General features: G+C 45.0%; 1 protein-coding gene across 1 annotated transcript in view; it reads right to left on the reverse strand.

Moving 5' to 3' along the window:
• Nucleotides 1-12,296, reverse strand: part of NTN5 (netrin 5) — a 269,309-nt gene that overhangs the window by 45,128 nt on the left and 211,885 nt on the right. Inside the window, exon 2 of the mRNA XM_086930405.1 lies at nt 6,740-7,773. Within this exon, the coding sequence (XP_086786531.1) occupies nt 6,740-7,742 (1,003 nt within the window). The 5' untranslated portion in view covers nt 7,743-7,773. The remainder of the gene's footprint in view (nt 1-6,739; nt 7,774-12,296) is intronic.

Genomic DNA, 12,296 nt, shown 5'->3' on the forward strand with positions numbered 1-12,296 from the left:
CTGGAGGTGACGATGTTGATCTAGCAGTTCATGGAGAGAGAGGAGTCGAGGATGATGCCAAGGTTTTGTGCGTGGTCTGTGGGGGTGAGCGGTCTCCCGAGGGTGGCAGGCCACCAGGTGTTTTCCCAGGTGGAGGTGCAGGGTCCGAGGATGAGGACCTCGGTTTTCTCAGAGTTGAGGTTCAAACAGTTGTTTTTCATCCTGGCTGCCACATTCTTCATTCCTTCCTGGAAACAGAGTCTTGTGTCTTCGAGCTTCTTCCTAAGTGAGATGATGAGCTGGGTGTCGTCGGCGTTGGATACAATGCTGAGGCCATGCTGTCTGACGATGGCGGTGAGGGGGACCATGTAGATGTTGAGGAGCGCGGGGCTGAGTGATGATTCTTGAGGAACTCCGCAGTTGGTATCGGTGGGTTTGGAGAGGAAGGGAGGGGGTCTGATCCTCTGGGTTCGGCAGGAGAGGAAGGATAGTATTCAGTCGAGGGTGGTTTCTTGTAACCCGGCATTGTGTAGTCTGGCTGCCAGTGTGCGGTGTGAAATTGTGTCGAATGCTGCAGAGAGGTCCAGAAGGATGATGCCGCGTTGTGGCCCTGGTCGAGTAGCATGCAGATGTTGTCAGTGGCGGCAAGGAGGGCGGTCTCGGTGCTGTGGTTGCTTCAGGATCTGGACTGGGAGGCATCCAGGATTGAGTTTTCTTCGATGAAGGCTGTCAGTAGGGTGTTTACGAGTCTCTCTGTGACTTTGGCAGCAAAGGAGAGAAGCGATATGGGCCAGTAGTGTTTCAGGTCTGTTAGGTCAGCCGTTGTTTTTTTTGAGGAGGGGTTTAATCTCCACCTGCTTCCAGTTGTCTGGAAAGATGCTGGACCTGAAGGAAGTGTTGATAGTCCGTCTGAGTTTGGGTGCGATGGCAGCGGTGGCCCTGTGGAATATGTGCGTTGGGCATGGAACCGTTGGGGCTCCTGAGTGGGTTTTCTTCATGGTCGCGGTGATGTGTTCTATGGCGTGAGATTCCAGGTCATACTGGATTGCTTATCGGTGACGAGGGGGTGGGGTGGTATACGGCGTCTGTTCATTGAAGTTGGTCTGGTCTGGATCTGGAAGTGGAGGTGGAGGTGTTGGAGTGGGGGTCACTCGTGCTGGATATGGAGAGTCAGAGGGCTGTCTTGTGTGCGATGGCGAGTCCTCCTCCTGGACGGAGGTGCAAGTCCTTTCTCTGGATCTTGTAGCCTTCTGGGATGTCAATGGCGATGTCAGGCCGGAGGTGGCATGGGTCCAGGTTTGCGTGAAGAAGGCGACGTTGGGCGAAAGGGTGTCAATCAAGTCCCAGATCTCTACGGCGTGTCGGTGGAGGGAGAGCACGTTGAGGAAAATGCACATAAGGGTTTCGGCGGTGAGTGCATCATGCGGGCCTTTGGCGGTTAAGGTGGCAGCGAAGCTGCAGGGGAGAGTGCGATCTTGGGACCAAAGTCGGAGGTCCCACCCTAGAATTCCTGGAAAGACTCCCCACGGCTTTTATCCACTGAAGACCAGTGAATTTAATGCCCTTATGATGTTCTTTACGGTAAGTAGGTCGGTAAGGAGTGTAAACAATCTAAGATAACATTAATTTGCTTGATTACCATAATTCATAGCAGAAGACATGCCTGATGTATAGTCAGGTGCCAGCTCTGTCAATATTTGTGGATGTTGCACAGGAGGCCTTATTGATTGCTGTATACGGTTTTAATTTGATCGTCTGGGATCTAGTGTGTATTTTCAGGTCGATTGTTTTGTGATTAGATTTTATTAGGGACAGGAAGAACATGTCTGCTGGATTTCGATTTCTTTAGCATTTCTGCAGTTGCTTACAGTGTAGAGCCAGCTATATATAGGGAGAACAGCATTGCTTTAGTGACTTTACACGGTGAGGCACATTTTTATGCCGCAATTGGAGTTTGTTCTTTTAGACCACCTGCTTTAGACTTCTTTTCAGGGTTTTGATGAACTTAACCAAAGTAAACTAGGTTGGTATATGTCCTGAAAAAGTTCAATCTGCCAGTTATGTTTAGTTAATATTTTTTCATTTAAATAATTGCAAAGATTACAGCATCTCCTCATTGGTATCTGAGAGCTTCATGATTAAATGAAAGTAAACAAACAATATATCATTAGAAAACTTTAGTTCAAGGTCTCTCTAATTGCATGGAACATTGTATCTTCAGAGGTGTAAAAAATCGCCTTATGGATGCCCTGGGTCCCCAAGAACTCTATTATTCTGGTGATGGGTGTGGACATTTCTCTAATATTCTGATCTGATTTTTAATCCCTTCCCAAAGGTGTCGAGGGCCCTGTTATGAGGTCAGCATGCACTTGTTCAACCTCTGCACTGCCCAGCAGACACAGCTCAAGCACCCTGAACGAAAGGACAATGGTCCGGCTCGTGTTGGAAGCCAAGTTTGTAAAAGCTGAGGGTTGCCGCTAAATGGCATATATGGGGTTTCCAGACAAAATCAGTACATTTAAGTTATGGTATTCTGGTGTTATAGGAGCCCTGACAAAGGCTGTTGACCCTGTTGGGCATTGCACATGGCTGAAATATGTTGGCTTAATACCTTGAATGAATGAATAATTGCTTTTCATCATGCATCTATGCATGACATATTTTATCTGTATCTAGAGTGCCCATCTATTAAAAGAGAAATCTTTTCGATATGCTCTAAGGTATTTGTTAGAGAAATAGCTGAATAGTTGCTTTTATTCAGTATAATGGATACGCTAAGCAGCCAGGAAACCCTCCCTGGTGAGCTGTGGACTTAACAAATACACAATGCACAGCATAGCATAACATAACATAACTGTTAGACCTGTCAGCTTCAGTGTGGTATTCCCACAAACTTTTTGCCTTCCTCCTCCATTTTCTCTGTTTTCATTTTTGCTGACTTTTGGACTTAGCGCCTACATCACTCCAAGGACTAGTTGGCTGGCCTCCTGAACTGAAGAATCTGGGACACAACAGGCTTCCAACAACCGTGCTCCTGCACCTTGACTCTGCCATCTGTGTATCTTGCAAGCAGTGGCAGCCCATTTATGGATCCTTGGCAGTGGGCCTAAGGTGCTCTGCCAGCCTCTGTGGATCCAGCGGTACTGATGCATCTCCTCTGCCGCTCCGTTCAACTCCAAGCACAACTGATGCATCGCTGCTACTGAGTGGATCAGCACTGTTGCAAAGACCCATAGGGAATCCCAGCCTGTCACCTCATCTGAACCGTCAGTGCACGATGCATCCCTTGTCAACAACTGCATCGAAGACAAAGGCAGACTTTGTATCACAACCTCACTGCTCAACACCTCAACAAGCCTCAACTGCGAAATGCATCCTTGACATCGGACTTCGCATAGCTAGCCCTTGTCAATGGAGTAGTTGACACTGCCGCAGGATTTTCCATCATAGTCTCGATTAATTTCAGAACCGGGGCTTCGCTTTGGCTGCTCGATGCATTTTTAACGCAGATCCTTGCAAAGCTCCTCTAACCAGGATTTAAGGTAACTGTGTTCAGCTGGCCTATCTGGGTCCCTGTAGCCGGCTCACACTACATCTCTGTCAATATTAACTTGTGACTTTGTCCCAGTCTGGTGCAACCAGATAGCCACAGTTGGAACTTTACACTTTTTGGTGCCATTTTTACTAAAATCTTTAAAATTAGATATCTCCAGTTCTGCAGATTAAACTTGTGTTGTATTAAAAATTTCTATACTTATAAATCTGTTCTGGGATCCTTATGTGGTGTGTTTTCACTGTTTACTGTTTAAATTGTAACACAAATAATGTACATGTTGCCTCTGAGTTAAGCCTGACTGCGCTGTGCCAAACTTCCTGATGGTTGAGCCCAGGTTAATTTAGTGTTTACTTATGACTTCTTATCCTCAGAAGAATTGTGATTGCTGTTTGAGATGGATTTCACCCCCTCAACCAATAACCCAACATAGCATTTATCAAGAACTCCACGTAAGCGGTTGAGTCAACCATGGCGGTATCTACCGACCTTTGAGTGGAGAGCTCACCTATGATGAAGCATAGCCTGTCGGTGAGATGGCCTCTTCAAATTTCCTAGGATACTTGCAAGTTTTCAGAGGGTTACACAGTCTCCTTGCCAGAATCTTGAACTTGTGGTGTGTGATTATTGCTTCTAGAGAGGATGTGCATGGGTCTTTTAGCCTCTCTCTCTCCCACTGTGTACACAGTGACTTTTTTTCCTGTAAGTAGACAATTGTTCACGGTAGTTAAGTGCATATGAAGAGCTTTCTGTGGATACCTCGTCTTGGTCCTAGTCTTAGGGAGATAGACAGCTGGCAGTTCAAGGATCAAGGAAGCCTCACAAGCCATGCAGGTCATATCAATCTATTTTTTCTACGTATTGTAATGTAATGTAATGTAAGGTGGCTTTGTAATGCCCTGCTTGTCATCCGTGAGGGTGTCAAGGATCACAGAGGACACTTCATCTTTGATTTTCAGGCAAGCTGGGCAGGCACCAGCTCCATTTAGAAACACAACATTCAAAGATTTAGGCACCATAGAGTCTGGAATCCAAGACAGGAGGAAACCTTATTAAACATGAGAAAACCACCACAAATACGAAGTTCATTTTTTCTTTCTGGCAGAGGATCTTTGTTGTGCATACCTGCATCTTCTGGAGTGGTCTAATTAGGCCGAACATTAGTAGGATGCCCCAGATAGAAAACATAAGACAGAAACTGCAGAAATGAGTGGTGGGAACAGAACAGCAACTCATACCCCATCTTGTTTGCATTGTGCTCAGAGCCATGAACCCACTAAGATTAACTTTAAAAGTGCATTGACACACTTAGGCCACTACTGACCCGTGCCTGGCAATGCATCGAGGTCCAGCACTGGTACCCAACTGAAATTAACTGTTTTGCCCCCCTCAGAGGAAGTGAATGTTCCCGTGTTCCTGCAGAATCGGACCCTATCTCAGACAGTGACCAGGGCCAGTGTTGTCCTACTGGGGGAACACATTTTCAAGACAGGCCATTTGATCTCTTCTAATAAGCCGAATCCCAACAGGTACAACAGTTCAAAGAAATTGGTCTGTCAATCCTTCTCCAAATTTAAACGCAAGGATCCGATACCTCAGAAGGGCCAGAAACATATATCACAACGCTACTTAGGAAACATTCATTATTTTTGTTCAACCTTTGGACCAGAGACTGGACATTGACTTATACTACTGAGCTGCAGTGTATCTAATACCAATCCCTACTCTACCTTTTCTAGCTAAGAATTAAGGGGCATTTTACCAAGGGCCATTATCGCCGCTTTAGCTGAACTTTTTCCCGCTAATGTGGCGATAATTTTATCATCCTATTACCAAGCTGTCGCTAACACCAGTTAGCGACAGCTTGTAGGCGATAGCGGGCATTTAGGGGCCCACTTTGCATGTCAGCGATAATTATCGCTAATGACATGCAAAGTGGGCATGCCAAAATGTCAGCGACTGAAAACAGTCGCTGCAATCGCTATCGCCTATAATCAACACAGGCGTAGTTTTGGAAATACTCGCGCTAAGCCCGAATATCTCCAAAAGCTAACGCCTGCCCTGACCAGTTCTTAGCCATGTTATCCAATGAGAGGTGGATAACATGGCTAAGAGCATTGTCACGGTAATGCCTGAATATTGCTGTATTGACAGCGATATTCATGCATTTTGCCAGTTTTTTTATCGCTCCTGAGATAAACCTTGCTAATAGCAAGGTATCTCAGCGATAGAAACAGGTGAAGCGCGGTGATAGAAATATTCCCGCTAAGCCAACACAGCGATAATTATCGCTAGTTGTTGGTAATATGCCCCTAAGTCTCCTAGACCAGAGCTATCACACGAGAGATAGGAAAACTAAGTTAGCTTTGGATAGCTGTTAAGACAATAGTGTTCATTGCCCTGGGCCAGGAGGCAGAGCACACAATTCATCACGGATACTTCCCAGTGCTCCTTACAAACTAAAGGTCCTATTGTAAAAGTATGACATAGTTCACCAGAGGAGCATGTCCTTGTTGGCGCCCACTTGCCTCTTCTACACATCAGATGGACCACTTTCATGACAAATGCATTTTAAGGGCTGTGCGTACTTCTAAAAAGGCATCTCACACCTTACATGATACAGCCCGTGCTTTGAACCAGCTTCCACCTGCTCAGTCATCAAATGGGAAGGTTGAGGATGTTGGATATGAACACTTTCCTTCTAGTGAATGGATATTTTATGTTTTCACAAAATGTTTTGCACATACTGCATTTGCGTTTGCTTTCTAATCATTTTTCCTTATTTTTCTAATTTATTTATTAACTCGTGTCAGAAGCATATGTTTTATATTAAATTAGCTGTATCATTGAATATGGTATACAGAGACCTAAATATTATTTTCAAAAATATCTTCACATTAGTTGTATATTTTCTATTTTATATCCAGTTGGGCGATATTGTTTTAACTCAATTCAAATCTTGGACCATCAAGATATTAAAAAAAACATACAAACAGAAGTGAAAATAGTTCTGTTTTAACTGTGGAAACTGCTTGCATTATTGGGTATAAAGATATGCCTCATACAGTGCTGTTAATGCAATGAAATCAACAGATTAAGAAAAGAGATTTTGCATTTTACGATTAGGAGTGATCTGATTCTATAACTCAAGCTTACCGTATACCTCACCAAATTCTTCCGCTTTCCCCTGCCCTGTAGCCTACTCACCTACACACTCATGTGCATTGCTCGGTGTGGACCTCTGCCAGGGACGGTCATAGTAGAATGGCTTGCAAGTGTCGCACTCGGGCCCAGCTGTATGGTGTTGGCACTGGCATGTCAGCTCACCCTGGCTGACGACACACCTTGATGCATGTCCATTGCACTTGCACCTTCCACCAACCTGGAGCTCGGACACACCATAGAAGGCTGTTTTCCTGCGGATACCCAACTTCTTGCCAGTGTGCATCCGACTGAAGACCACCCGGATGTCTGTGGCAGTCACCCAGTCTTGGAGCACCGGGCTGTACTCAAACCGACGGGCAGATGGACGCCCATCCAATGGCATGAAGGCCACTAGACCTCCAGTAAGTGGCTTAACACCTGTTTGGTAGTCAGTGCAGGTAGCCTCATGTTGCATCGGCTTGGTGATTGCATTGACAGTGGCTTGGCCATAGACCCGCCGACAGTGTGTTGAATAGTACTGGAAAGGTACCCAAGTCTTGCCATGGTCCATAGACTTGTAGATGGCCATGGATTCTGGACGTGGGGAGCAGAAGCGGACGCTGAGGTACACAAGCTCAAACCGGCGCCCAAGTGGCAGTGTCAAGTTAATGCTCTGAGGATATTTCACCCCGCCTTCGGACCTCCAGCATGTCTTGGCATCAGGATCAGTGATGTAGGCTGGTGGGTATGAAGTCTCAAGGTTTGACTGGTCACACAGCACGCACCGCCGTGATGTGTGGTTGACAGGCTGCAAGAAAGAGCAGAGCTTCTGGGGCCACCGGCCACAGGTGCTGGTGGCTGTCACCTCCCGCCCCTGGGCCACGTTGATAAAATCGGGGATGCAGTACTTGGGGCGCTGCTTGGCATCGTAGCAGGCGTCGTCCAGGGTTTTAGGCTTTGGGGTAGCTCGGTTTGACTGATGCTCCTGCTGCTGACTCCCCCCAGGCACCAGGCTCAGCAGGGATATGTAAAAAGGGATGATCAGAGCCCACAGCACTCGAGGCATGTCAGACTGGTCAGGATGTTGGGAACATCACCTGAGTGAAAGAAAAGAAGAAAGACAAAGACAGTGAGAACCATGCTTTAATGTCTATTTGACTTCCATAGGCCTATACACACCATGAGCATGTTCAGGGTATTTCTAAAAGAGTGTGGCCCCCTTTATCCCTCCCTTCCTGCATCCCTTGCCTGGTGTTACTCTCCTGTTGCTTAATTCTTCCTCCTTTTTACTTTTCTTTCCATCTTATTTTTATTTATTTCTTCTTCCTCTTCTTCAATTTGCTCCCTCTCAAAGGAGCTGGCATTTCACAGTCTCTCATCTTGTTATGAGCTTTTGGGCCCCACCTCATGGATAGGGTGACGAGATATGGTTTTATTTGCCCAATTTTAGAGTTGTATTTTGCTTAATGATGTTTAGAATATGCAAATGACGTTTACGCTTTACTCACATAGCAGTTATATATGAGAGTAGTTATTGATAAAGGTGCTGGCAAATTACTACGTTTATGATTAAAGCTGCATATAATTGAATAATAATTAGTCATGCTCTTATGTAGCAATGAAATGTACTGATAACATGGGCAAATCACAAATGCCCTTTAATCGTTGCCACATTCGCATGTTTTGCAGTGTTTCCTCGTGTACAACGCTGTCCTCTTTAGCCCATACGTAAAAAATCATAAAGCACAACCTTGTGAATATGGGATTGGATGGACATGCATTTTACACCTTGAAAATATGTGGAATGAACTCAAGTGCTTTTACTCACAATGACAGCATTTAAAACTCAGGGATTTAGCAGATCATGGTCGGAAAATCAGATGCTGAAGGACACTCTGATGGACTGACTGACGAGCGCCCTGCCCTTGACCTTGGAACATTGACAACATGCAGGCTGCGCCCTCCATGGCTAGCACGAGGAAATGTGCAAGGGACACATTTCTAATTATTGCAGAGAAAAGGAAGCCGGATCCTACTAGCCCCCCGCTTAAAAAGAAAGGAATATATTTCTAATATTCCCCTGTGCTAATGCTTCACTCATCATTACTAAAACTACATGCCATGCTGCAAAATCTAGGTTAGTTCGTAATACATTTCTAATATTGTGGTTCTTGTGCTTTTTTTTTACATTTCAAAGAATGTAGACAACCGTACAAGATTCTGAAAGGCTTCAAGTCTTCTCTGGACTCACACAGCCCTCATGGCTTAGGCCACGGGGGTCAATGCGACTCTTCTTTTTTGAGCTGTGTGAACTGCAGGCATTCTAGAGTCAGATCAAAAGAGAAACCCTCCTCATTTCAAAAAATCCATTGACTCACAACAGTCTCTCTTCACCCTCTCATTCTCCCTTAAGTTTTTCTTCAATTTATGTTCACCTCTTTTCTTTCAAATATGCACCTTTCTCTCTTTTCTAAATTTCTCTTATCTCAAGTCTGTTTTTTATCGTCTCTTCTTTGACACTTTTTTCTAGCCCCATTTTTACACCATGCTTATCCTCTGTATTCTATTTTCTTTCTTCCATCAGAATCGTTTTGATTACCGTGTGGTCAATTTTCTTATTTCCCTCTTACTATTCCCTGTCTGCCCACAGAAGCAAAGGGCAATAAGGGTTTAGCAGACTTTATCTAGATTTCTCTATGGCCCTGTCCTATCATTAGGAGAGAAAGGCAAGCCTAGTGTCACTAAAATCTCCTGGTTCTACATTATAGTTTTACAGGTTTAAAATATGCTGGAGTGATTAGGGTTGGTCCAGGGGGTGGCAGGATATGTTGTAATACAACAATCATTTATTGGAAATGTCCAGAACAATAGACTATTGTTAAAAAGTAATTGTTTTTTGTTAGTAAAACAACCTATTGAGTAAAATAAGCAAAAAAAAGTTTAAGAGAAGAAAATCCCTTAACAAATGAATTATATGGGATCCGTTGCAACTAAGGACCGCTAGAACATTTAGCGACATGAAGTATAACTGTCATCTCGGGCAGGCCCGTGGGGCAAGTCTGCAACATATAAGTCTTTGATGGTGCCTGTCAGACAATACTAGCAAGGACATCTTCAGATTTACTGAAAATCAAGGAAAGTTCCCTCCGAGCCTGGTGTTTTGTAGAAAATTCAGCAAAGATACAATAACTTCCGTCTGGCTCAGCTACTAAGCTACGTCATAGTAAAGAGCTCAATTGACACATAGGCTTTCTCGGGTGAATAATTTCGCCAAGAGAGGGCGTAGAAACAATCTGGGTGAAACTTGAGTCCTCAATTTTTTTCAGAGTCAAAACCAGATTAAGTCTTCTTGATTGCTGAGCAGTCGTCTATGCAGTCGTCCAAGCAGCTTAAAGTAGTGCGGACATCCAAAGTAGATGAAGATGTCCCTGGCTTAACTCAGCAGCGAACTCCAGTCAAGTTCTAAATGAGGCTCGGAGAAAGAGAGGTTTGTGAGCGAAACTGCACTAGGTGTGTATGATAAACATGGTGGTAGGGGGGGAGAGTTGGATTGTGGAAGAGTGCACATCTGAAAAGGCTCAAGAGATAGGTGGATAGGATGGAAGTAGGAGCATCAACGCCAGCTTTGGCAGGGAAAGAAGGCCCTGGGTAGCTTTTGGCACATCAAATGGATAATGAGCAGCAATTACTTTGAGCTCAAATGTTTTTTAGCAATCATACTTGTATTGTTCTCTCCCTGAGCGGAGCAGACTCACAAGTATGAATGGATTTTCCAGATCTGTTGTCTAATTCAATTAGTTGTTGAGGAGCCCTTGAATTAAACAGCAGGGGTGTGTGGTACCCCCCCCCCCCCCACACAAAGAGATGATCCCTCAAAACCGAAGCCCCTAAAATAGTCACTGAGTTTGAAATCTCATCTTTTAATGATCTTGATAGATGGAAATAGGATGAAAACATGTCCTGGTGTACCTTCTGAAGCACATGCCTGATGCTGTCATGACGTTTTCTCTTCTTATACTCCATCCTGTCTGATTTACCTGAGAGACACCACACTCAACAATAACACAGATAAAACTAAAGCTAAGGTCCCTCCTTTTTCATTCTAACTTGAACTATTGAAAAGGTTACGATAAAGAGAGTTTAAATAAGCAATCAATCAGGAGAGATTCATTGATAAATAAACGTAAAACATTATTTAATAGGCACATTTTGTAGAGTATTATGCACTCTTCCCTGAATATGTCTCATGGTATTATTGAGAGATAACATTGCCTATAATATACTAAGGGCCCAGGAGTGCAACAGGCACGGGCATCAGCGGTGGAGCCCTGGAGAACTATGGTATCAGAAAAGGGGCCACAGATTGTGCAGCCACTTCTGTAATATGGATGGTGCTAGCTCTACACTAAATGTGCACCAGCGCAATCTTAAGGGGACAGTCCCTGATGTGCACGTGGGTGCGGCACCATGCAAATGAGAGAACTCTTTACCTTTGCACCTGTGCCATATTGCAGATATGAGGACAAAGGAAAACGGACCATCCACAGGTGCACTGATTGTGTGCCACATAGATGTGGTGCAGTCATTCAGCCTCCAAGAGCCTCCCTTGGGAGGGATGCCCATAAGGTCCAAGGGGCACCCAAGGCATTTCACTGTAGAAGGGTGTCGTCAATCACCTCATCTGCGAGCGGGTGAGGGGGGCTCCGATGAATTGGCATCTGCACTGAAAGGTTGACCAGTGATTTTAAAGAGCTGGTCCACCTTTTACTAATGTGCTGTTCACAGTGTAGGCACGAGTTGGAGCCTGCTCTGTGGAGAGTGCATTTGCTGCCATATGGCGCACTCTCCTGGCCATAAATTCACTTTTCTGTTTTATAGCTGAGTCCTTGTTTATATATATTTATATATATTGTACTCCATGCAGACGTAGTGATTTGACATTGTAAAGAAAACTGTTCTTAGCATAATCTTGTATCCGCAACACACAGACACACATGTTATGTTATAAAAGTATTTCTAGAGTGCACTATCACCGATTGGTTGCTTGGCGCTATGATCAGCAATAACATGAACATAGAGGGAAGAGGATTATGGGAATGCTTGTCTGAATAGCCAGGTCTTCAAGGCTTTCCGGAAGGAGAGGAGATCCTGACAATTCCGGGTCTCCGACGGAAGAGAGTTCCACAAGCGGGGGGCAAGGGTGGCAAACCTGCGGCCTCCTGCGCGCTTTAGGTTGAAAGAAGGCGACTGCAGGAGGTTCTGGTGGAGTGAGCGAAGGTTGCGGGACGGGGTGTATTTGGAAATCAGGTTGTTGATGAATAATGGGTTTTTGTGGTATAAGGACTTGAAGATTATGCAGCCGGTTTTGAAGGCACATCGCTGGGCCACAGGGAGCCAGTGTAGTTTCCTAAGGAGGGGGGTGGCTGCCTGGCGCCTCGGTTGGTTCAGAATTAACCTTGCGGCATGATTCTGTGCCATCTGGAGTCGCTTCGCTAGGTAGTTGGGAAGACCTAGGTAGATGGCGTTGGCGTAGTCCAGATGGGACAATACAGTAGCGATCACCACCTGGGTGAGTGCCTCGGGTGTGAGCAGGCGGCGTACCTTCCGGATTTTCTTCAGT

The sequence above is a fragment of the Lissotriton vulgaris genome, chromosome 7, assembly GCF_964263255.1.
Source record: "Lissotriton vulgaris chromosome 7, aLisVul1.2, whole genome shotgun sequence".
In the NCBI taxonomy this organism is placed as follows: domain Eukaryota; kingdom Metazoa; phylum Chordata; class Amphibia; order Caudata; family Salamandridae; genus Lissotriton; species Lissotriton vulgaris.